At 37.2% G+C, this 27,251-nt stretch overlaps 1 protein-coding gene across 2 annotated transcripts; it reads right to left on the reverse strand.

Annotated features, from left to right (window-relative positions):
• Positions 1–2,798: 2,798 nt before the first annotated feature.
• Positions 2,799–15,777, reverse strand: LOC132350183 (gastric triacylglycerol lipase). Of its 2 annotated transcripts, none has more exons than XM_059899084.1 (9): positions 15,676–15,777; positions 15,350–15,467; positions 14,616–14,814; positions 13,401–13,510; positions 9,332–9,468; positions 7,387–7,533; positions 6,318–6,389; positions 5,837–5,908; positions 2,799–3,035 (listed from the first exon to the last, which is right to left on the reverse strand). In XM_059899084.1, the coding sequence occupies exons 1-9, from the start codon at positions 15,775–15,777 to the stop codon at positions 2,799–2,801; spliced, it is 1,194 nt and encodes a 397-aa protein (XP_059755067.1). The 2 variants fall into 2 exon arrangements, with proteins under 2 accessions (XP_059755067.1, XP_059755068.1); XM_059899085.1 differs by having other exon boundaries at positions 14,616–14,718; positions 15,344–15,467.
• Positions 15,778–27,251: the final 11,474 nt, after the last annotated feature.

A 27,251-nucleotide genomic window follows, 5' to 3' on the forward strand; every position in this document is an offset into this window, starting at 1 on the left:
TCTCCACCTAGTAGGTACTGGCCTTGCTATTGTGACATAAATTGAACAGTAAAATAGTAAGCTAAGTAATCTGGTGCTACTGAGTGTGCTGATATACATGGATTGTGTTCTCTCCAGTAAGGAGCAGTGTAGAGAGACCTTGAATTAAGGACATTTAAAAAAGCATAAGTGTTTCACTGAAACCTCAAGCTCACAGATACAGCAAGTTAAGGAGCCCTGGTTTGGAGAGCCAACTGGATGATATGATAGATGAGATGAAAACTTTGGAAAAATGAGTAGGCAAACCATATGAATATGAGAAGAAGAAAGTATTTTTCAAATGCTTTTTCAGTTTCAGAAATAAACCTTGAAATAATTATATGAGGGTTAACATTCAGAGAAATATAATTCATTAAGCTGCAAAATGTATAGTAAGATAAAATCTTTAGATGGAAGCCAACTGGTCGCTCAGATTGGGTCTAACTTGACTCCATAATTGTGTGTAAACCTTGGCTTTCTGTGTTTTTTAATATGACTTCAGTACTTATAGTCGGGTTTGAGGAACTGCTTTATACCAACCAAAATCACAAGAAGGGCTCAATGAACCAGAATATCAATGCTTTATGTGTGCAGAGAAATTACCTGCTGTTCAATACATCGTACACTTAATATTGACTGTTCTATGAACTTCTCACTTAGTAGGTTAGTCTAGCTTGAAGCTAAGATTGTCTGGTATGTAAGAACAACAAAATTAACTTAATAGATAGTGCCTTGGAGCTATAAAAGTAATAATGGGTCATATTGGTTGAGTGCTATCATGAATCATGCACTAATTATATTAAACTCTCTGGCACAGAGTAGCCATTCAATACATAGTCGTTCAAAATGAATATGGAAATCCTCACAACAACCCTTTGAGGTTGAAACATAGATCAATACTTACTGTAGAACTTACTATGACATCTCCTTGTTATGATGCCTTGACTTGCTTTACAGTTTATTTCAGCTATAATTTAATATCCTTGATGAGGTCTTGGATTCACTGCTATTATGAGCAACCCATCTGAAAACTACTTAGGGTGGGTTATTTAAGCAGACATTTCATCTCATCTATATTTTAATTTGCTTTCCTAAGTGCTATTTTCAAAAGGAAATTCTAGAGTGGCATCCTCCTTGTATGCCTTAAATATTTTTTCCTGTTTGGCTAAGATTATATATGGCTTTTGCAATCTGATCTCTTTGAGTAGGGCTATAACAATGACCAACTGAGACACAGCAAAGCAGATGAGGATGAGGCTTGCACCTGAAAGCACAAATCCCTTCCTGTACCTTCTTTTTTTCTTTTTTTTTTGCATTTTATTTTATTTATTTTTTTATACAGCAGGTTCTTATTAGTTATCCATTTTATACATATTAGTGTATATATGTCAATACCTTCTAATATTTTCCATTCTTTACTTTTCTTCTCACCTCTATTCCTTCTTTCTCATTCTAACATCTATCTAGCTACTTCTACTTTCTTTCATGCTAGCAGAGAAAGCTCATATTCAACTGGCATTTTTCTCATACTAGATATCTGTGTAGAGCCTAGGAACTCAGATATCCAGTATTACTCTGAATAATGCTTTATAAAAACCTCAGCACCACCTCACCCCATTTCCTTCCTCAGATAACTCTAGAAATATTTAAGTTGAAAGTACAACAGAGCTATGTACATCAGCTTTGTGCAGCAGAAAAAGAAGAGTACTTGGGCTAGAATGTGTGGATTTTAACAATGCCAGCTGTACATCCTTTATTAAGGTGCTCAACCTTTATGAACTTTAATATCCTCACTTGGAAAATGATGGGGTTAAACTAGGTAATGCTTAGGCATCTTTTAATTTTAGAATATCTTGACTTTTAAAAATGTGAATCATATTATATCTAGTAGGCTTGAGATTACGACACAGTTCTCTGTTCAGATATATTGGTCTTCCTATGAGTTATGCACAGAGCATGGATACATACTTGTAAACCCAAAATAAATAAAGAATTTTGGAGGGGAATGTGAGCAACAATATGATGGTGCAAGTTAAGAGGTATATATGAGGCACAGCTTGGGGGGTGTGCGTACTCAAGGCATCTGGTAAGTAGAAGCCAGGGATGATGCTAAATACCCTATAACATCCAGGACAATAAAAAAATTATCTGTCCAAAAATGTCAATAATGTTGAGGTTAAGAAATCCTTTACCTCCCACCTTCCTGAACTGGGGGTTGCCTGTTGCTTCCTAAGCTACCCTTGTTCTTTTCTCCCTAGAAAGGGAAAGTGAGCTGACCTCAATTCAATTTACAGTCTAATTTGCCTTTTCATGGAGTTTAACAAGCAAAAGAGCAAGTGATATCCCCATAGCACGGATGGAGAGACTGAGCTTTAGCAACAATAGACAATAGAAAGAAAACAATTTACTCAATCTCAAGTGTGCATACAAGATATCAATACTCAACCCCAAGACTGTCTTTTGGCAACACCCATGATTCATGGCTCATTATCTACCTGGAGTTTAGAAGATAAACTGAATGGGAGGATTGGAAGAGAAGTTTCACTTCCCCAAGACTGTGTTCTCTCAAGAGTTTCTAGATAAATTTTCAAGTGAAAATAATCTAATTAAAAAAAATTCTTTTCAATTAAAAATGACCAATGAAAAGTTTGTTGATGCTAATGTATTTTGAAAGTCAGAATTACAGAAAGAAACATTGCATTTAAAACAGTACAGAAAACTATGTGGAAGAGAAGAAATTATTTTGGGAAAAGTAAATGAATAATTCTTTAAATCCAGCACTACTTTTTATCTTCTGCCATCATAGAAATGATTTCATTGTAAACTTCTTGAGGTGCATCCATTGCCCAGATAAAGTCCAAGTGATTGTAAGTAGGAATTTCCTTGTAGTAAATGAGATTAGACAGTTTTGGAAGCAAAAGATCAACATCCTGAGGGTCAGCCAACAGGTCATTGTCACCGCTCCATACTGCAATTGGCACATCCATGGCTGTCAAATTGTAGTTGGGAGGTGTGGCCTAAAACACAAGAGGAAAAGAATCAGAGTTTTTATAAGTAACTGCACTTGAAACTCAATACTTATTCAGTGGGTAGATTAGATATCATTAACTAACCTAGTTTTTTTAAAATTGAGATATAATTGATATATAGCATTATACTAGTTGCAGGTGCACTACAATGATTCCATACATGTATACATTGTGAAATGATGACCATAATAAATCTAGTTAACATCTACCAGCACATGTAGTTTTTTTATATATATATTTGTAATGAGAGCTTTTAAGATATACTCTCTTGGCAACTTTCAAATATACAGTACGGTATTATTAACTATAGTCACCATGCTGTACATTACATCTCCAGGTCATACTTATTTTATAACTGGAAGTTCATACTTTTTGACCACCTTTACCCATTTTGCCCATGCCTCTGGCAACCACCAATCTGTTTTCCGTATCTATGAGGTTTTTTAATTTTTTAATTTTTTAGATTCCACATGTAAGTGAGATCATACAATATTTATCTGTCTGTGTCTAACTTATTTCATTTAGTATAATATCCTCAAGGTCCATCCATGTTGTCACAAGTGGCATGACCCAGTTTCATAAGTAAATCTTAACAATTATTGCTCAGAGTTACCTTTATCCACAGAGGAATGTGGATGCAATGTTTTAAATCAGTGCTTCTCAAATTCTAAAGGCCCTGTGAATCACTAGGGGATCTTAATAAAATGAAGAATGTGATCCAGTATATCTGGAGGCAGAGCCTAGATTCTGCATTCCCAGACGATGCTGAGGCTACTGGTCCTGGACCATGCTTTGAATAGGCGGGCTTTAGATAATAATTCTTACAAAGTAAAAACTTAGATTTCGACTCAAGCTGAAGGAAGTGAATCTGACTGAATTTTAACTGTGATAGATAGTTTCTACACAAATAGTTACTCAAAATGTCCTGAGTCATTTATTTTGGCTTTGTATGGCCTCCCAGCATAGTCATTCCATAGGTAATCATTTCGTTTAAGGAGCTGTATTTGTTAAATACTTGCCTGATTTTACTAAATATGTGTTCAAATTCTGAGAAAATCTATCAGTAGCCCCATTTCCTATTTCTACAAAATCTCCATTCACATATAGATTTTAAAGAGATTCATAAAGCAGGCCAAGGGGATAAGAGAATCACCGCTAATTTTCCCACTGTTCACAGAGAATTTTGTTAGTTTTTAAAGATGATATTCTCAAGAATTCTAATCCAATATACGAATATTTTCTTTATCCTTATGTAATAGCCAATTCACCAAAGAAAAATATTTTATTATATGCAATTTTTCATAGTACTTTAATACTTTACTATATTCTTTTATATGTTGAAGAAAAGGGAAAATTGTGGAGAATATCCATAAGAATAAACCTACTTTTCTTTACTCATATTCCACTCTTCAAAGTGTTTTCCAGAACCTAGCTTCTGGCTCTTAAATTAGTGTCACTCCCTCAGTCAGTTGAAACCATCCTGAGTTTGGCTTGGTTGAAGGGAGAATGGAATTGGGAGTAGGTGTTTCACACCCCACTTGGCCCTTCAAAACAGAGTCTCTGATTACTGTTATTAGAGCCCAGTAGAAAGATAGAGTCTGTGTCTGGGGGGTTTGAGGTTGTGATGGCTGGGGGGAAAAGTCTTTACAACAAATGTTTGATCTGATTGTGTTCAGAAAACCTCTTTAAAGACATCAGAGATGTAAAAACGAGGAGGCTGGGCCATCTTTTTCACACAAAAGACATTGTAGTGAAAAGATATAAATCCCTGGTAGATATTGAGTCATTGAAGCAGATGAAAATTAATAGGGTTGTTACTACTTGGATGTAAAAATTGGATGTGGGGTGAAGTAAAAGGGGAAAGAATTACCAAAAAAACACCGAATACTTCTCTCATTCAAAATTAGCCTGTGACAATTTGAGAGTTTATCCTGAGCTGACATTACCCATTAATTACTGTCAATAACTCCCTGAGTCTGGGTGGAGAGATGAAAAGTTATTGTCTCAACTCATATTAACCTCAGGTACGATGGACTCCAAAGCCTGGCTTCTTTGTACTACAAGTAGGAGGAATGCTCAATATATCTACCTGCATACAAGGCTCTTGTCTGCTGAAAAATATTTCCAGCCTTGAACTGCAAGCATACCATCCTTCTTTTATGTCTGGGAATATGGTGAGAAAACTTCTCTGGCCATCAACAAAGGAGAGGAAATTGTTTAAGAAGACCAGAGATTCCAGCTCTATCCCATGAACAGTTAGAGTTATTGGTTTGGGGAATTCCCTGGCGGTCCTGTGGTTAGGACTCTGCACTGTCACTGCCAAGAGCCTGGGTTTGATCCCTGGTCAGGGAACTAAGATCTGGTAAGCCTCGCGGAGCAGCCAAAAAAAAAAAAAAGGAGTTATTGGTTTATTATAACAGTTAGTTGCACTTTGGAAAGGAGAAGACAGCATGCCAGGGGTCTGGGATATAGGGCAGATCTGTCTAATGCAGTGAGGGGTGATAAGATCTAGAAGGTTCTCACTGCAGTGGTGTGGTACTTTGAGGGCAGCTTGAATGAGCACAGACACTGGAGCGTGAAGGCTCAGTGGAAGAATTGGAGACCAGTGTGATGTTCCACATGACAAAAAGACTCAAAGGATAGAGTCATCTACTTTATAATTTCCTTAAGGCTAGGTCTAGGCAACAACATTCCTTTGGAAAATACCTGCAAAGTTATCGTAATTTCATCTTTAACTTTTTATATCTTTGTCTTTCAAAATGCAAATAACCTCAACTTAAGATGCTTACCTGGTTATAATGCAGTAGGTTCTGAGTTGGGGTTCCCCAGTCAAAACCTTGGAATTTCCCAGACTTAACAGCCTAATGTAGAGAAATTAAAGACACAAGGAAATTAAAAAGTCACTTGGCTATGTAAATAATAAAATGCCAACTTTTCCAAGTAGTTTACTTTTAATTTAAATATTATTTAAAATTTTTTTCTCATTCCAAAAATAGACTATTAATCCTCCACAACAATTTATTCAAGTTTAAATGCAGCTTTGCTTGAAATAATTTCAAGTCATAATCATCATTTATTTCTTGTTACCCAAAGCACCTGTTTTTTGTAGGATTTTCATTCACATGGATTGATAGATATTTTCATCTGGTAGTCACGTGCCAGAAAAATTCCCTTTTAGAAGCATTTGACAGAACATTTTAAGACTGTGCTTTAGGTAAATTGTTAATGGTTTAGGCCCACAAAAAAAGTTTTAGCAGCTTGAAATGATACCTGACTCCAGTGGAGGGCGTTTTGAACTGAAGTTCCTGCTGGATTATGTGTTAGATACACATCTAAGCGACTCTAGAAAGCAAACACACAAGCACACACATGCGCACTTAGATGTATGTTCAGTTTCTCACAAACATCTAAGACTTAACTTTTTCTGATCCAGATCAAGTTTTATGGGCAGCATTACTGGCAGGATATGAGCAAAAAAGGTGTACATCAATTTATGGCTTGCAAACTGTGATTATATGAGCTAATTTCGAGGGTATATAACTAAACTAAACAATTTTGAGGGAGAATAGTTGTCAGTGTATAATACTATTAGTAGCAAAACATGATATTCTATGAGCAAAACATGATATACTATGAGCATTGTTTTGTACTATGTTCTATATACTTTACATATGTTAGCTCATTTAATCTTCACAACAACTCATTTCATGGATAAGGAAATCAAGATGGAGGAGTTCAAGTGCGCTGCAAAGATAGGATTTGAATTTAGGCTTTTACCCTGAATCCATATTCTTAACTATTTTCTGATACTGCGTTTTGTCATATGTGCTTTTAAACATCCACTTGGTGCAAAGCAAATGAAATAGAAGGTAAAGAGTGTGGACAAGATCTTACATAAATAGTTGCTCTGAAATAAGTTTTAGAAAGTTTATGGAGATGACTATCAGCATTAAAAATATTTAAAGTAATATTTATTCAATATCTAGACATATTTTTCCTACAGAGGAACCTGACAACTTGGTTCAATGCCTCCCCTCACAGAATTTAAATGTCATACCAATTATTCAGGTGATCAGAAGTGAGTAGGGAGTTTTTTGTTTTGTTTTGTTTTTCCTACAAGCTGTTTACTTCAGGGCACAGTGAGATGATGGAAGAAACGTGGAGGCAACAAAACTGGGAGCAATGACTTGTGATTTCTCTTGGGCTTATCTGCATATCATGGACAGAATTCTGAAGTGACTCCTGGTTCTAGTAAAGTACCATTCCTAAGTGATGATGAGACAAGTAATCATGAGGGTTGCTCAAAATATTCAGAATAGAAATTTCAATGCATACAAACCATGTTCAAGTTTTTATTGTCAAATCCAGTAATGGCAAACAAGGCATTCCTACAAAGGATATCCAGTATCTCATGGGAGCACACTTCAGCACCAATAAAACTTTCAAAAAAATTGTGTGGGTAGAACATTTTGTTACCAAATAGAATCTGAAAAATAAAAGCATCATTAAAGATTTGCAAATAACAAGCTGCAGAAAAGACATTAATTTGTCTTGTTTACTGGTACAAATGGGAATAGACATTATATTTTCATACTTCTATATGTTGTCTTAAGAGGTTTAAATACTCTCTCTCATTGAATCCCCACAATAAAGATACGGAATGGACAGGGCAGGTATGAGTATTGAGTATTAATTGCTGCATTGAGAACTGCACTGGCTGCTGAGAAGTATAAGACACAGAGTTACAGTCTAGTTGGGGTCATAGGAGTTAGGGAATAAACTCATAAAACAACATGGTAGAATATCATAATAAAGTGCCAAGATGTGTGATTTCAGCAATAAATAAATAAATAAATAAATAAATCAGGAGGGGAAATGGTGACTTCCAAGCCATATTTTCAGCAAAACCTTTAAGAAGACAAAGAGGCTTGGTAGTTTAAAAATTGAAAGGACACACCCTAATTGTTCTTAAAATAAGTAGACACTTTGTTATCCCCATTTTATTTAATTTATTTTTTATTGAAGTATAGTTGACGTACAATATTATGTTAGTTTCAGGTGTACAACATAGAGACTCCATATTTTCAAAATTATACCCCATACAAAGTTATTATAAAGTATTAACTCTATTCCTTGTGCTATACATTATATCCATGTGACTTACTTATTCTATAACTGGTAGTTTGTACCCTGTTATCCCCATTTTATAAGTGAGAACATAAGGCTAATGAATAGCCAGGATCTTGGTCTAGTGAGAACTGGATTACAGCTAGAATCTTGATCTAAGCCTCAAGCCTCTGACCTAAGGTCTAATGCTTTTTTAAAAACCTCTCTCTACATTGCCTGTCAGAAAATCTGAATATGAGTAAGAAACAAACAAGTTCTGAATCTATGCAACCTGTAAACATACTCAGGGTCATCACACAATTTTACATTTTGAGTAAAAGCTTTACAAATGTAGTTGGTCTGTAGGTAAAATCTCTTAGATTTTAGGCATGCGTGTTAATTGAGTGGGAAAAAAAAAAAGAATAGCACTCAACCACAGAAGAAAATGGCATCATTAAGTTTTGTAGCCTGAGGTAAACTGTTCTCATAAAGGAGACTGTGTATGTGTGTGTATGGGTTGGTTTCGGTGGGTGGGAGAAGTCAGTGATTAAACATTGGAAAAAGGAAAGATTATTAATTCCCTACCGTGTATGCCTCCATAATATTTACAGTTTCTTGAAATCTATGCTACTGCCCTATGAAATCCTCATTTAAAGAGGAAGGAGCTCTAAGGAAAAAGTTTGGAAAGCCAAGGGTATATGATAAGGGGTCTCCAAGTCCTTGCCTCACTTCACCATTGCTATCTTCCCCCTCTCTCTCTTTTTCGCTTCCCTTCCTTTTCTTTCCTATCCTTCTTCCCACTTTTCTTGGACCAGGTGGTTTAAGCTTCTCATTTGACTCTTTTGCTTTTATTTCCCTTTCCCTGGTCTTGGGGGGGAATCACAGCCTTGAAGACCTGTGTGGGTGCTTGGTAAAGAAACATCCACGGAAGGAGCAAAAACTCTCCCAGGCATTGCTAATCCACACAAAGTAATCGAGAATAAAGAAATCGGTGGGGATCTCATAAACTATAATGGGGATTCAACCATGGTCAGTGCTATTCAAGAAATAATATAAACATGTTAATTTCCATCCTTGAATATAAACATGATTGTCCACCAGGTGTTTGTTCTCTTTCCATCACTTTGAAATCCACAAACAATTTAATATCTTAGACCCAGTTAAAGGGAATCACATACCTTGAAGAGGAAGGGAGGAATGAGTGCAAGTTTGTTCAACCGGCTTTTGGTATACTTCACCGTGGCAACTGGGGCTAATGCATAGAAGGCTTTGATTTTTTGAGCCAGCGTGGGATTGGTAGAAAAAGCGATAAAACCTGAAAAAGAACAAGAAAATGTGAAAAGGTGTGTGTGTGCATGTGTGCTTTACAAGTGTGACATTACTTTGGACTTACTAGGGGTGCCATCTGGGACAACCTGAAATCGACAAAATGATCAGATTTTAGTATATTTGTTTTATTTTCATAGATTCTCTCTAGGAACATGAGGGTAGAACTTTTTGATAGTTATAATAAACTCTTTCATCTGACTTTAGAAAATAGGCCAACTTTAGAATAATCATGTGGTAACAAAAATGTTATAATTTATATTACAACAGGTTTGGTTCAGTTTAAAATTATCTAATCTCATAACAATGAGATAATTAACATTTAATATGAGTAGGGTATATGAGTGGAAAGGTTAAAGCACAAATTTGAAATATGTCCAAACAGAGTTTGAAACCTGGTTCTGCGATTTATTAGCTTTGTGATATTGGAAAAGTCACCTAAACTCTAAGAGCCTTAGTTTCCTCATCTAAAAATGCATGTAATAATGAATGCTTCCTTGGGTTGTTTAGGAAGTACTTGAGGTGAATCATGTAAAGTATTTACCAGGAACTAGTCACATAGTAAATGCTTGACAAATGAGAAGCCGAGATAATTCCAACATCTATATACAATAAACATTCTCAGCCCGTCTGCTTTTAATTGTTTTCATGAACAGTAGCATATCAATAGACTGGGTTCTAATCAAAGAATTATCAACTTAAATTCTTTACAGTTGAATTACATAGGACAATCTCTCCCTACTGTTAATAATGACATATCGACGAGACTCAATAATGTCCTGAAACAAAATTTTTCCGATTTATACAACGGCCTCAGTTACATAATATCCAGCCTGATCCCAGTGGAGGAAGAATGGTCTTTCCAAGAGCACTCTGTTTATTAAGGGATTCTTTATCTGGTTGCCTAACTCTGCAGATATCAGCCAAAAGATCACCCAGAGTAAGCAAGAATCACACGCAAGGAGCCTGAGTGGGTGTCCATGGGTCCATATAAGGTCAGGACAGGTGACTTCTCAGAATAAACTTAATCCCACTTTAGACACAATTCTATCAAGGATACTTATCTAACTTTCAAGTACACACCAGATTGATGGGAAGATGTAAATTAGAAGGCAGAAAAAATTTCCCGAAATTTATGAGTATGGTGACATAATGACAGACTCTCCAATGGTGAGAAAGAAGAATGAAAAGAAGTTCAAATGAAAGGAGTGCAAAATTTAAATACTCAAGAGACTTGTAGGTTGGAGTTATTTTGTGTCAGGACAAGCAGTTCTATTGATAGCAATAACTCCGAAGGAAATTGTTGCATTTCAGCTAAATGCAATCATTTTATAGCCCTATATCATTGAAAAAAAGTTAAGCTATGTTCAACCTGTTCTATTTTAAAAAGCATGGGCATTGGTCATAAGTTGAGGTAGATTTCCATCCAGAAGGGTTAAAGTTTGGATAGTTTTGGAAACTAAAGGAGTAAATTTTAGGAATCTAGAACATTTCTCACTTTTTAACAAAGAATTTGAATCCATGGTTAACCATGTGTTTTGTTGCTGCTCTTCATTGCCCTGATTTCTCTTCGAGTCCAAGGCATTTATTCAGCTGAAGCTTCAGGGAGACTTTTGATTTTGCATTTGCTCAAGAGAACCCAAGGTCCCTTCCTGGGTCATCCTGCATTGAATGACTGGTCAACAAGTGGGTAAAGGGCCAGTCAGCTAGTCCCACTGATGAAGACTCTGAAGAGCCATCTCATACAGAGCTGGCTGAGGACTTCTGGGGACTGCATCACTGCTCAACTTCTCCCTCTGCCTAGTCCTGCTTTTTTGCCCTTTCCTCTAAAAGTGCTTTTATTTAAAAAAAAAAAAAAGCACAAATCCTCATCTCCTTGGGCCCATAACATATTACACAATGACAGAAACATTGGGAAGCTCTTCCTCACTGACCCTTTTTTCTGTCTAAAATTCTACCAGTGGGATCCATGCTTTAGGATGAACAAGCAGTGGGAAGAGAACTTCCACAGGCTTCTACCAACTATTTCATCCACTTTCCTGAATATGTCCATATATGGACATTCAGATTGCTTAGAATTGTAGTAGGAAGTAATGTCACTGGCTAACAGTGAGGATCAGCATAAAAAATACACCATTATTTCTCCCATATAATCCCCTATTCCCCCTTCTGCTTTCATCCTTTCTCTTCCCTTTACAGTTTCTCTCATGGTCGCTTAAATTTCCTTGATTATGCTTTTGTCCCAAACATTCCACCAAAGTTGCTGTTAGAAAGGTTCCCTTATAGCTTCTAGGTTGCCAGAACCAATGGTCAGTTCTCAGACTTCATTTCACATGATTGATCAAAGCCTCTTCCACAGTTGACTGCAGTATTTTCCTAATAACACTTTCTCTACTTGTCTTCCAGAACACTAGACATTACTGGCTTCCCTTACGCCACAGTCACCATTATTTTCCAGTTTATTCACTTGATTCGTCCTCATCTCCCAAATCAATTGTGGCCCAGGCCTTCGTGCTTGGACCCCTCCTCTTTTCTGTCTGAGCTCAATTCTTTGGTTATTGCATCCTGTCTCATGTACTGATGATTCACATTTTGTATTCTCAGCCCCATCTTCCCTCCTAAACTCCAGATTTGTATCTACAGTTGATTGCTTGACGTTCCACTTGGATCTCCAATAGCACCTAACACTTGGGTCCAGAACTGAGCCCCTGCTCTCCCCACCACCTCAGCTGTTCTTACTGTCTCCCTCGTCTTCGCTAATGGCATCTCCATCATCTCCGTGCTCTGGCCATAAATCTTGGTGTCATCCTTGACTCCTCTTTCTCTTACACTCCATATCCATTATATAAGCAAATTCTGCTGGTTTCCCCCCGCCCCTCTCTCTCTTTCTATATATATATGAAATACGTCTAGAACCTAACCAGGTATCTTTACCACCCCCTCTTCTAGGTCACTATCATCTCTCCCCTGGGTTACAGTAAGAGTTCAGTGACTGCTTTCTCTGCTCCAGCCCTGTTTTCCTTCAACAACTGGAAGGATCCTGTTAACATGTCAGATCATGTAACTCCTCTACTCAAACTTTTCTATGGCTTCCTTTTCACTCAGAGCGAAAGCAAAAATCCCTACAACAGCCCCAAAAGCCCTGAATAGTCGGCCCTCCTCACCACTCCCACCCAACTCATCTCTGTCTCTCTCAATCTGATTCATCCACACAATGAACAGCCCCATTGCTGTTCCTTGAATGTGCTGCGTGTGCTGTAGCATCAGATCTTTTGTGCTATCTGTTCCCTCTTCCTGGAATATCAGTCTTCCAGGTATGAGCTTGGCTCACTGACTTCCTTCATGTTTACTTAGAAAGTATTTGGTGGTGTTCCTGGTATAAAATTGCTGTGTACCCCTCTGATGCTCCCTAATCTGACCCCCTGATTTATTTTTCTCTTCATAGTATTATCATTATCTAGTGTAGTATATATTTTACTTTTGTATTTTTATTATTTTCTCTACCTTCTCCTGCTAGAGTATAAGTAGTAGGAAGACAGAGATTTTAAACTATTTAATTTTTGCTGTATTCTTAGGATATATTATAGGTGCTCCATAAATATGGTTGAGTGAATGGAATAAACTTAGACCAGAGCCTGTGTGGTACAAAGTTTCAGAGCATTGGTTTGGGCGTCAGATTTCCTGACCTGGTATCTGAGCTACCCTATTTGTAATAACTGTGTTACCTTACACGAACTATTTATTTACCTGCTCTTAATTTCATTATATATACAATAGGAATAATAATGGTCTTGTTTCATTGGGTTGCTGTAGACATTATATAATGAATGAAAAGCAATTAGCATGATGACCAGCATGTCTGCATAACCACTGGGAAGGGGTCTATATGAACTAAACTACCTGCTAACTGCTGTTACCTACCAATGGTGGTGCCCTGGGAATGGCCAACATAGTGTAGCTTCTTCTGTCCAGTTTTATTTAAAATGAAGTTGATTGTGGATGGAAGGTCATATGTAGCCATTTCATCGAAGCTGCAAGAAAAAAAGACAGAATAAAATTGAATATATTTCCTTGCTATACTTTCTCTAAGTCAAACCTATTTCAGCTAAGGTTTCCTTTGAGAAATAGAAAACTAGATTCTCTAAGCATTGCTGCTTATAGACTATTAGTGAGTGTCAGGGGCTCTTTGGGGTGGCATCTCATAAACAGCTGACATCATTTCTGAAGCACAGCATTACAGCTGCAATTTAACCCAAACACAATAGTAGCTGTAGCTGGGGAATACTTCTACCCTTGAACCTGAATGTCAGATTTAATCATCATTTGTATGTTGTGTTCCACTGCCATGTAATATGAACAGATGCTCTATTTTATTGTTTACAAATCAGCCAGAATAACCTTTTGAAAATGAGAACAGGCTATGCCACTCCCCTGTTGAAAACTTTCCAGAAGCTTCTCATTACACTTAGAATGAACTCCAAGGCCTTCACCAAGACCTACTCAGCCTGGCCTGATCTGGCCCTTGTCAGCATCTCTAGTCTCCCCTCCTCTCACTCGCCCTCTTCCTCGCTACACTCGGAACACGCGAGCTTCTTTCACTTCCTGGAACATCTAAGAGCACCTTTGCACCTCAGCATCATCGGGCAAATTCTCTTCTCCACTTCCATTAGTAATTTCTAGGAATAAGGCACAAGAGGGCCAGTGAGAGGAAATCTTTGATAATCTCCCCATGGTGTCAGAATTTCATTGTCTTCCCCACCTCCACTTGAATACTGACGATGACAGGTGCTATTCATGAACCCCAACTGGGTTTAACCTTCTAGTAATCCGTGTGGATATTCCTTCAGAATCTGCTGGGGGCAGCAAATTTCCTTGCTTCAGTCATTTCGCTCATTCCTTGTGGAAAAGCATATTCAGGGAATCCCGTAATAGTGGTTGCTGGGATCACAGACAGTTTGGAGGAAAGGCTACCCTTGGAATGAGGTGTAAGGAAGAATCCAAAAATGTACTAGAATGAAGATGACTTCCTTCTCCTCCTATTTGGAGTGTAATTTGTTAAAATGAGGCTGGATTGGAAACAGTGAATACCCACGCCTTTTAACTCAATATTTATTTTCAATCGTCCCTTTTCTTTACCTGAAAGCCCAGAATTCAGCTGAGTCTGGTGAATAGAATAAATTTCTCCTGGCCCAGGTATTTCCTCTGCTGTTTCCCAGCCACACATCATATCCAGCATCCGCCAGGAGGAAGCCCAGGCTGTTGCTGGGTAGGTTGGAAATCCAGTTTGTGGCCGATGCGAGGAAACCATGCTGCAGAAGCACAACAGGTCTCTGACCTAAAGAAGAAAATTGTTAAAAGCTTTATAAACTCACTCCTTATTCTCAGATAAACATGAAGATAGAAACAGGCTTTTACATGACTAGAATTTAAAAAGTTTGCTTGGTGAGGTGAATATTTCTGAATATGTTATCTTAATTGTGGTGACAGTTTCTCAAGATGAAAAAACGTGTCAAATTGTACACTTTAAATATGTGCAGTTGATTGTATGCCAATTAAACCTCAAAAAGCTATTGAAAAAATTATATTCTAAGGAAATTCAGCATTATGTTAATTAAGTGGGTCTTCTATTCAGGGGCTCTGAGTTTCCACCCAGAACGACAAACTAATATCATGGGCCAGTGTGCTTCACATCAGAGAAACCAATGTAAATCTGGTATCACTCAGACCCTCAGCTTAATCTCAGAGACCAAGGTGGTTCAGGTTTTTTTTGAATAACTTAATCTAGTGTTTTATGATTAGAATATTTTTGACTGGAATGTATTTGATTCAGGATTTGAGACACTCATTTTTTTCCCTCATACCAATCCTACCTAAATGATTAGCATCATTCTTCCCATGAGGAATCCGATAGACCTGAAGGACGTAACCATCTGCAGTTATAACTTCATGCATTTCACTTCGGTAACCCCAGTAGGAAATCATCTGACTCTGAATGCAGAAAAGACAAAACATTTAGCTTCATGAGTATGCTTGGCCACTTTTGATTATTAAAATAGAATTTCTTATTGGTTGGGGTAACATGTACTATGTAAAGAAATCTTTCAGACTTTATAATAAATCAAAAAGAAGTACTGAGAGCAATAGTGTCAATATCTTTGGAAGTGTTTTTTAAATATCAGTGATATGAATAACTTACAATATTCATATTGGCTTCAGGGTTCATCGCTTTTTTTCCAAGGAAACAAAATGAATTTCCGGACATGTGGATGAAACACATTGCTACAAGTAGCCACCACATTTTCAACCTATTAGGGGAGAAAAGTTATTGCATCATGTTTGTGTTTAAGGAGAGCCTGAGAACAAGGACTCGCCGCAGAGGGAGCAAGGCCGGCAGATGGCAGGAGGACCCGGGTCCGAGGATCCAGTGCTTGGTATATGAGATCCAACAGGGTCTTGTCTTCAGAGAACTCACCGCATCGTGAGGAGAGAGACAGATGTGTAAAGAATCCTGCAGTGGAGTGCATCATGTGCCCAGATGAAGACCAAAGCCCAGAAAAGGGCATGTCCAGTCCAGGATCCCTCATCAAGGCCTCATCAAAGAAGGACTTTGACTTCTGTCTGGAACCTGCAGATTCCCATGTGATCAAAACCACGGGAAGGACACTCTCAGGCTTGCCTGTCACAGGGAGAGGGCTGGGGGGGCTGGGGCATGGGGCGGGCGGAGGGCAGGAGTCCAGCCCCACACTGTGCCCCATCATAATGGACTCAGCAGTGTAGTCCTGTCTGCTCACCTCCCCAGGATTGTCTGTCCTTCCAACCCATTTCTCAAACCAGGTTTCTAGCCTTAGCCATGAGTGTCTGCAAAATCTCTACCTGAGTTTCAAAATGTTGTACCTTCACTTTAATAATAATCTAAACAAACTGACAGGAGCATAAAAAAATTTTGCATGTTGTAAATGTTACAATATAACATAAAGTCATGATATTGAGCTGCCTTGCTATTTGCTTCACAGATTTTCCATTTATTACCTTATCTGTCCTACTGTTCTCCTTGTTTCTCATCACTTTGTCAATTAGTAGGTTTTCACAACACTTCTGCTATTCTGGTAATTTATTCAGCTTTATACATGATTCTGTTTTCCCAGAGGACCTTTTATTTATCAACCTACCCTTGTAGCCTTGATGTCAGAGCTACCATTTACCATCTGTTATGGTTTGAGTTGGTTTCCCCCTGACAACCCGAAAAATAGATATGTTCAAGTCCTCAGCTCAATACCTCCGAATGTCACTGCATTTGGAAATAGGGTTATTACAGGCGTAATTTAAGTTAAGATGAGGAAATACAGGAGTAGGGTGAACACTTAATCCAATATGAGTGGTCTCCTTTTAAGAAGATGGCCATGTGAAGACAGAGACACACTGAGAGAATACCACGTGACAATAAAGGCAGAGATGTAAGCTATTCAGCTGCGAGCCAAGGGGCAAAAGAGTCTGCTGGACAACCACGGGAAACCAGGAAGCGGCAATGAAGGATTCCTCTACATGTTCCGGAGGGAGCATGGCCCTTCAGACACCTTGATTTTAGATTTATAGACTCCCCAAATGTAAGACAATAATTTTCTGTTATTTTAAGCCACCCAGTTGTGGTACTTTGTTCCGGCAGTCCTAGGAAATTGATATACCATCTGTCAGAAAAGGGAGAGAGAATTAATACCCGGAATGATCGTCTTTTTTGAAACTGTGAATAAAACAGGGAAGTCTGTCTGTTTTGTATGTGAGAACTTCCTTTAATTCCCTCAGAATGGCAGACTAAATGTTACTCAGACATTGACAATACAGAGAAATTTTTCTATTATTGCTTTAAAATATCTGGATTCAAAGATGACCTATTAAATAACTCTTGTTCACTCGCTGTACTACACATGATGCATACTAAATCAGTGACCATTGTTCTGTTTTGAACTTCTAGGGGTCCTGATTCCTCTCCATTCCTACTGCAAAGATCTCCATCAACTCTTCCCCTCTCCCTAATGGATACTTTTCCTAAGGGATGCCTGCACTAGCATAATCCTGCTCCCACCCCGACCTTGGAAATGCTCCACTGTGTTCCATTTGCAACCTTGTAATTTTTTCGAAGTTTCAGACTTTTATTTTCCCCTACCCTCTTTTTGAAACCATCATATCCAAATGTGGCTGTAGTTTCCACAGCTGCAGTCTTCTGCTCTAAACTTGACATGTTTATTCGACAAGGAAAATGTTAGCCTGAGGGATACATGAAGGAATGGCATGTTCTCTGCCTTCAAGAGACTTATAATGTAGTGATAGTTCAGCAGTACCAGCTCTTTCTACTTGCTCTCTTACCTGTACTGTCCATGCATTTCTCATTCCCTTCTACTTCAGGTCTACTCAGGGCCTATGTGCTTGCTCTTAAAATCCCATAGGTAAACTGAAGCTTTAGATATAGTCAAACAGAAGGATGACTAGGTAGCAAGGTAGCTATACAGCATCCTTCTCAGTCCTTGGCTCCATAAACATTTGCTGCTCAATAAGTGAAAATTAATTATACTATTAGTAGTACTGCTCAAACCTAATAAGTCTCTTTGTTAGCCTCATACTTTCTAACTAAGAGCTAAAATTAAATTTAAAATGACTGACCCTACTATTCCTAAGAGCTGCCTATGGCCCTTTATCTTTTATCAAAAATTAAAATAAAAATTATTTCTCATTCACTATATGAACCACAGCAAGGCTTATTAGGATTATTTGTTCCTTAAGAAACAAATTTGTGTATGTTGTTTTGACCAAGGCTGTAAAAAGCTCAATTCAAAGCTCTCAGGTTTTGACGGTAGAGGAAGACTAGGAGAGAAGGCAGAAAGGAAGGTAAGAGGTAGGGGTGAGAGGGGGAGAGTGAAGGAGAATGATATTTATATAGGATACTAGGATTGGTGACTGTGAGGGACCTAATCTGGTCAAGTCTGCCAAACTGGCCTTTTTTCATAACTATAAACACCATAAACATTCCTTGAATGTTATTTGAATCACTAAAATAAATGAATTTTTCCAAAATACCCCACATACATTGTTAATAAATACTGACTATGTTAATAAATACTGAATATGTTTTCAAACTCCTTGCCACTTCCCGTAGAGATCGTGAATAGAGCACCATTCTACCCACACTGGTTTGAGAAACAGTCAGGTTTGATTTCAAGTTAGAAACTGCATAGTGAGGAGGTAGAGCCCATTGGTAATACAGCTTGTTCCTGTTATACATTCAGAGCATTGCTTGTTCTTTCTTTTTTTCAAATGTCCTGAAATCAAGCCCCAAAGGAGAAAAAGAGAGAAGAAACTTCCTAGAAAAAAAAATTTTTATATACATATAATCAAGCTTAAAAAAATCAATGGAAAATTATATTTTACCTAAGGTAGAAATAAAGTTCACAAAACATATCAATATATTAATTTTGAAGTATATTAAGTAAACTTTATAACACCAGAGAGTCATACTCACTGTCACCACACTGAATGCTTTCTTGAAGGTAAATGAAAAACTTAATTCTCTTCTTCCTTCTCTCTCTCACTAAATACCCATGTATTTATAGGCGTACATGTGTGTGTTTTGGGTGACCTTTCCTAAAAATGTGTAGTCACTGCATTTCCAGTGAACTCGCATATTTGCCAAATGGCAAGTCAAATATTGCATAAGTAGTAAATTCACAAGAGGATATGGTTCCAATACATCCTTAGAGATTCATTCTTTTTGATTTGTCACCTCCTGAAACTCTGCCTCCAACATCCTCATTCTCTGAGTTTTCTTGATTCTGGCAGCTATCAACTTTTTTCCCACACTTGGGTAGGAGCACTTGAACCCATAAAGAATTATATTTACTTTAAAACAGTCAGTATGACCCCCTGGTATACTTTTCAAAATCTGAGAGAAAAACAACTTTTATCAAAAGGTTTTGATGGTTGTTTTTGCCTAAATTATGAAATAACTAATACCAAGTATTGCACATGTGAAAAAATGAAGTTTTATTTATTTATTTATTGAAATGTTGTTTTATTAAGAACACTTAATAGGAGGTCTACCACCTTAACCAAAATGTTATGTGTACAATACAGTACAGGGGCAGCACTGGTATACCGGGATCCTCTCTAGTGTGTTCAAAGTCGTATTTTTCTTTTCTCCAGTGGTGTGCTGGAATCTCCCTTCCAGATGGCTGGACTTCTATAAAGCCTTTCTCATCCACAGGTGTCGGCCCACATCGGCATTCCCCAGGTTTTCCCAGTTGCAGCTATGAAGAGTTGGGACAGTTTCAATGGCTTCTGCTGGTTCCACAGCCCATACAGAGGTGTGTCTGCCTACCAGCTGCACAGGTGGGTTAGACTTTTCTTGGGTCCCTGGTAATATGGTGCTGGATTCCACAACTCCCAAAGAGACTTTCTTGTTTGTGATGGATATTGATTTTTAGTTGTTAAAAAGGGGAACAAAAAGGAGGGACATTTTATATCACCTTGATGCTGATGTCACTTCTTATTGTTAAAATGTCAACTTCTCTTAAATTTTTCTATTTTTTTCTATATTCAGTAGAATCCCAGTAAAAATTTTTTCAAACTTTTTGGTAGAAATTGACAAGCTGATACTAAAATTAATATAAAAAGCAAAGAACTAGAATATTCAAAGAAAATAAAAGAAAAAAAAACAAGTCAGAGTATTTCTCTCTGATTTCAAGACTTAAGTTACTGTAAAGGTACTATAAGCAAGAGAGTGTGGTAAACAAAATATTTCTATATCCATACAATGGAATTCTACTCAGTAGTAAAAATGAGCAAACTACTATTACATGCAACAACATGGATGAGTCCCAGAATCATTCTATGGAGTGAAAAAAATAAACAGGCATCCAAATCATAAAAGAAGAAGTAGGGCTTCCCTGGTGGGGCAGTGGTTAAGAATCCGCCTGCCAATGCAGGGTACACGGGTTCAATCCCTGGCCTGGGAAGATCACACATGCCATGGAGCAACTAAGCCCATGCGCCACAACTACTGAGCCTGTGCGCCACAACTACTGAGCCTGCGTGCCAAGAGCCTGTGCTCCACAACAAGAGAAGCCACCGTAATGAGAAACCCACGCACCGCAATGAAGAGTAGCCCCCGCTTGCCGCAACTAGAGAAAGCCTGCGCACAGCAACGAAGACCCAATGCAGCCAAAAATAAATAAATTAAATAAATAAATAAATTTAAAAAATAAAAAAATAAAAGAAGAAGTAAAACTTTCACTATTTGCAGATGACAGATATTAAATATAGAAAACCCTAAAGACTCCATCAAAAAAGTTAGAACAAACAAATTCAGTAGAGTTTCAGGATACAAAACCAATATACAAAAGAGTGTTACATTTCTATTCACTAAAAATGAACTATCAGAAATAGAAATGAAAAAAAAAATCCCTCTTACAATAGCATTGAAAAGAAGAAAATACCTAGAAATAAAGGTAACCAAGGAGGTGAAAGACCTATACACTGAAAACTATAAGACATTAATGAAAGATATTGAAGAAGACACAAATATACATCAAGATATTCTGTGCTCATGATTGAAAGAATTAATATTGTTAAATTCTCAATATTACCCAAAGCAGTCTGTAGGATCAATGCAGTCTCTATCAAAATTCCAATGGCGGGCTTCCCTGGTGGTGCAGTGGTTGAGAATCTGCCTGCCAATGCAGGGGACACGGGTTCGAGCCCTGGTCTGGGAAGATCCCACATGCCGTGGAGCAACTAGGCCCGTGAGCCACAACTACTGAGCCTGCGCGTCTGGAGCCTGTGCTCCAAACAAGAGAGGCCACGATAGTGAGAGGCCCGCGCACCGTGATGAAGAGTGGCCCCCGCTCACCACAACTAGAGAAAGCCCTTGCACAGAAATGAAGACCCAACACGGCCAAAAATAAATAAATAAATAAATAAGTAAGTAAAATTAAAAAAAAATTCCAATGGCATTTTTCCCAGAAATAAAATAAACTATCCTAAAATTTGTATGAAAACATAAAAGACCACAAAGAGCCAAAGCAATCTTGAGAAAGAAGAATAAAGCAAGAGGCATCTCACTTTCTGATTTCTAACTATATTACAAAGATATAGTAGTCAAAACAGTATGGTATTGACATAAAAACAGACACATAGATCAATGGAAGAGAATGAGAGCCCAGAAACAAATGCACACATATATGGTCAATTAGTTCACAACAAGAGAGCTAAGAACATACAGTGGAAAAAAGAGAGCCTCTTCAATAAATGGTGTTGGAAAAACTGGATAGCCACATGCAAAAGAATGAGACTGGACCACTATATTATACCATGCACAAAAATTAACTCAAAATGGATTAAAGACTTTAATGTAAGATCTGAAACCATAAAACACCTAGAAGAAAAATAGGGAGTAAGCCCCTTGACATCAATCTTGGCAATGATGTTTTTGTATTTAGCACCAAAATGGCAAGCAAAAAAAGCTAAAATAAACAAGCAGGACTACATCAAACTTAAAAGCGTCTGCACAGCAAAGGAAACCATTAACAGAATGAAGTCAATCTACCAAACGGGAGAAAATATTTGCAAATTATGTCTGATAGAGAGTTAATATCCAAAATATATAAAGAACTCACACAACTCAATAACAAGAAAACGGTTCAACACAAAAAATGGCCAGAGGACCTGGATAGACATTTTCCCAAAGAAGACGAACAAATGACCAACAGATACATGAAAAGGTGCTCAACATCACTAATCATCAGGTAAATGTAAATTATAACCCCAATGAGATATCAACTTACACCTATTAGAATGGCTATTATCAAAAGACTAGAAATAACAAGTTTTGGCAAAGATGTGGAGAAAACGGAACACTTATGCACCATTGGTGGGGATATAAATTGGTACAGCCAGTATGGAAAACAGTATGGAGGTTCCTCAAAATATTAAAAACAGAAGTATTAATGATCCAGTAATTCTGCTTTGGGATATTCATCTAAAGAAAAGCAAAACACTAACTGGAAAAGAAATATGCACCCCCATGTTCTTTGCAACATTATTTATAATAGCCAAAACATGGAAGCAATATAAGTCCATTAATGAATGAATGGATAAAGAAAATGTGATATCTCTATCTATCTATCTATCTACCTACCTACGAATCTATCTAAAAAATTCAGCCATAAAAATGAAAAGAATCTTGACATTTTGGACAACATAGATGGACCTTGAGGACATTTTCCTAAGTGATGTAAATCATAGAGAAAGGCAAAACCATATGATCTCACTTATATGTTATCTCAAGAAACAAACAAATGAAAACTGAACTCATAGATAAAAGAGATTGGTGGTTGCTAGAGGTGGGGGGTAGGGATGGGTGAAATGAGTGTATAGGATCAAAAGGTACAAACTTCCAGCTATAAAGTAAGTAAGTCATGGGTATGTAATATACAGAATGGTGACTCTAGTTCATAATATTGTATTGTATAATTGAAAGTTGCTAAAAGAGTAGATCTAAAATGTTCTCATCAAAAGAAAAGAAATTTGTAATTATGTGTGGTAATGGATGTTAACTAGACTTATTGTGGTGATCATTTTGCAAACTATACAAAAATCGAATCATTATGTTGTACGTCTGAAGCTACTGCAATGTTATATATCAATTATATCTCAAAAATTGTCTATTTAAAATTAATTTCTTAAAAAATAGCATCAGTTTAAGAAAAGTTCGTTTCGACTTCACAACTTATAATTTAGTAATGCCATGAGTTTTTTATCATTACTGTCAAATCTGGAAAGCCCTCTGTCAAGGTTTTGTCATATGTGTGCTTTAAAATTTCAGGACAGTTCAAGTCTCCCTAAATACTTAAGTACTCTCTAAACTGACTACATTTTTCCTAGATGCCTTTCAAGACTGTTATAAATAATTTACTTACACAGAAATTACTGCAAACTACAAAAATATATTACCCTATATTTAGACTATATATATTCTCAGCTAAGTGTCCATAGGCAAATTCCAAAACTTCCCATGGCCATGCCAGCACTAGCAAACCAAAGGGGAACAGTGACAAAGAGGAAATGAGAGTGGAAACATCCAATGGTCTTCATCAATTGTGGTTAATATATGTTGATTTCCAAATTTTGTAAAAATATATCACATTGTGAGTCAATTAGAGAGCCCTGGAAGGGACTTATGCAAGTGAGGGTTTTGAAGCTTAAGCTTTGTGACTTTCACAGTCACTCCAGGTTGGCTTGGAGAGGAGCACTCAGGTTTCGAGAGGAGCAGGGGAAAAGGTGGATCTGAGAGAAATGAATGATCTAAAAGAAAATATGTAAATTTAAAATACATGCAATCTATTATAATGGACAAATGTTACCATCCTGGAATAAATTTATTACTCTGTATTGGCCTCCACCACCATCCTTTGCCCAGACACTCAGGAGTGAGTGTGTGTGTGTGTGTGTGTGTGTGTGTGTGTGTGTGTGTGTGGAGGTGGGGGGCACCTCAGGTGAACGTTGCATCCGTTAATTGAAAATAAAGAAAATCTGTTTTCTTTGTGCTTCTGAATATAATATGAATAAACGTAGGACATTGTTTTTAAAAAGACAAAAAAAATACCTCTGTGTTATTCAATTTATATAAAATTATAGACAGTGAAAACTGATCCATGATGACTAAAATTAGATCAGTGTTTGGCTGAGGACAATTATAAAGGGATAAATTAGTAAGGAGCACGAGGAAACTTTTTGGGGGTGATGACAATGTTTGGTATCTTGATTAGGATATTAGTTTTCTGGATGTATACATGTAGTAAAACTCATAAACTTGTGCCTTTTAAATATGTGTAAATTAATACATATAGCTGATTCACTTCGTTGTACAGCAGAAACTAACACAACATTGTAAAGCAGTTATATTCCAATAAAAAAAAAGAGAAAAAAATGTATAAATTAATGTATTTCAATTGTATTTCAAGGTAGACAGAATAAGAGAGAGGCCTTTTTTCAGAATGATCTTTGCACTCATTCCAAAGGTGTAATTCAAGCAGATAGGGTGGGTGTTATGAAGCCTGGACTTTGGTTTTATCTTTCTTTGGAATTCCTGGTCTTGATCTTGTTTTTCCTGAATCAGTACCTATTGATACCATCCGACTTAACTGGCCCTAGCAGAGGCATCACTCACTTGGTCTTGAAGATTATGGCCTCTCCCACTCTCTGAAGTTTATCTTAGCGTAACTCCTAAACATCTATTATGGTGATCTTTCTAGACCAAGTTTACACATGACATATTTTCATATAAACTCCCAATATAAATAGACTACATTCTTCATGAAATCCATTGAACTTATTCATTCATTTTTAAAAGAATAAGCCTACAGAGAAAATATTTTACTGAACCACAGATAGCAATTTACCTATGAACTCCAAAGACTTTATAGTTTGAATTGTGTGACTTACAGATACATTATAATGGTAATTAATTTAAAGTCTTGTCAAGGAATAAATAATGTGAGAAAACTATTATTTTGGGAGAGAAGTTAACATACCATTTTTTCATTTATCCATATTCTTGTTTATAGAAGAGATGCTTAGCAAAAAGGTGAGGTATGACATATATGTCCTTACTAAATGCTAGACCTGTGTAATCTGCACTGCCTGGTATAGAACTCAGTATTGTGGCCTGATAGTGCTCAGTAGATGAAGATTAAGTTGCTTCTCAGATTTAAAAGTAGTATCTGGAGATTGTAGTTAACTTATCTCTGACCTAATGTATCTATGGCTGCCTGATCCTATACCCAAGTTTACTCGGTGTACACAAGGTACTTTGCAGAAATGAATATTTTAATATTTCTGCCTAGTTAGTACTTTCTGAGCAAATAAATCTTCAACTTGAATGAAAGGACAAGCCTTGGAAGTTAAAAAGTGTTAGACCTAGAATGATTTGCTCCCATTCAAAGAGTAATGAATCTTATTTCCCTGGAATCAGTTGCTTTCATTCTGTGGTAGGGACTTTCCCTTTCTCCTCCTGAGAAAATTTGTTCACATTCAAAGATGGATGCAACTCTGGGTCATGGAGCCAGCCATTTACATTCCAGTGGAGCAGTTTTCTTTCCCTCTCCTAGGAGGTGAGGTGGCAACTAAACAACTGTCCTATTCCTATTGAAACTGCTGGATTCGTAAGTCTAGGGTTCTTCTCCTATGGCACAAGAGAAATCCTTTGCGCCATGGGCCTAATCATAATATAGCTTCAGAAGGGGAACAGATTGAGGCATGAGGAACTGATGTGTTTATTGCTACAATAGTCTTGCTGATCCAGAAACTTTATGTTTACTTGTAGGATAAAATAAATGACTAAAGATATTAAAAACTTATCAGGATAGTTCCAGTTAATATCTAGTCAGAAAACAAGTACACTAACAATCACTTCCATAGTTCAGTTCAATAGACGTACAATTTTCAGATTTCCTGAAAATGCCAACTAGGGAAAACATTGTAGTCTGTGGGAACGACCTCACTGTATCTCAGTGAGATCACATGCAATTTTTCTAAAGAAGCTATTGCCATACAAAATAAGCAAATGGATTACCAGTAATATGAAGAGTCTTTGTACTGTGTAGATTTGGACAGCAGTGTCTTTAGGAGCTAAAGGTTAGGATGCTCACAAATGCATGGAAATATCCGGGAGACTTTTACAACTGTTCAAACAACTACTGAATAGCTAATGAGAGTTCCTGCCGGTGCTGCCATCCACGGGGATGCATAATGCGTGAAGCGAATTCCGGAGCTGTTGAAAGAGGGAACCAGAGGTAGGCAAGAGTAAAATAGAAGGTGACATAGAAAATACAAAAGGTTGAAAGAAAAGTTTCCAAGCACCTGTGGGGCAGGGTCTAGAAAAGTAAAATGAAATGTTCTCAACTGCTTTAGTTAAAATAAAAGTAGTTAATGACAATGTGATAGAGGATAATATTGTCAGCTTATATAACATTTTGGCATATCTGATATGTTTTGACATGAATTCTTTGTTGGCAGAGGTGAAGTTACACAATCCCGTTGAGAAAAATGATACCTAACTGAATGTAAGAATAAAGATATAGTATGTATGCAAATCGAGTGTTTACATTTCATGGGACACAGTTACAAGTTAGACAAGACCTAATATTTGTGGCCCATCTTGGCTAAGTTTTCATCTTCCATGGACAGATGGTGTTGGGTAGTGGAGGGCAGAGTGAAAAAGGAGGCAAGTGTTTCAGAGAGCAAAGAGACTTAAGGTGGACCCCTTGATGGCAATCTTCTCCAGGCCCAATTTCGTCAAACTGAGAAAAGGAAATGTATAAACCAATGAGGAGATTCTGGATTTTTATACATGGCCTTGAAATCCTAGCTAGCCATGGGACCCCGAATCATTCTCATGGCTACATAAGGTAGAATGGCCAACCATCACCAAGTGACTTAAACCATTAGCTTGGATCTTGATGTTTTTGGTTTTTAAAGCTAGACCCTTGATGTTTGGCCTGATAGCTACACATGCTTGTCCGATCCATTACATTAACTTCACAAAAAGACAACACCACATTTGGGCTTGATTTAGCATTTTATGATTGAATTTTACTAGTTTTATAGCACAATTTCTATAGGCATAAGCTTTCCATTGTCCTAACATTTCATGATAAAGATATGATTGTGAGTTAGTGTATTTAATTGTATTATACTGATATGATATTTTAACTTGATATATTTAAG

This window comes from Balaenoptera ricei, chromosome 16 (assembly GCF_028023285.1).
Source record: "Balaenoptera ricei isolate mBalRic1 chromosome 16, mBalRic1.hap2, whole genome shotgun sequence".
NCBI classification, from domain to species: domain Eukaryota; kingdom Metazoa; phylum Chordata; class Mammalia; order Artiodactyla; family Balaenopteridae; genus Balaenoptera; species Balaenoptera ricei.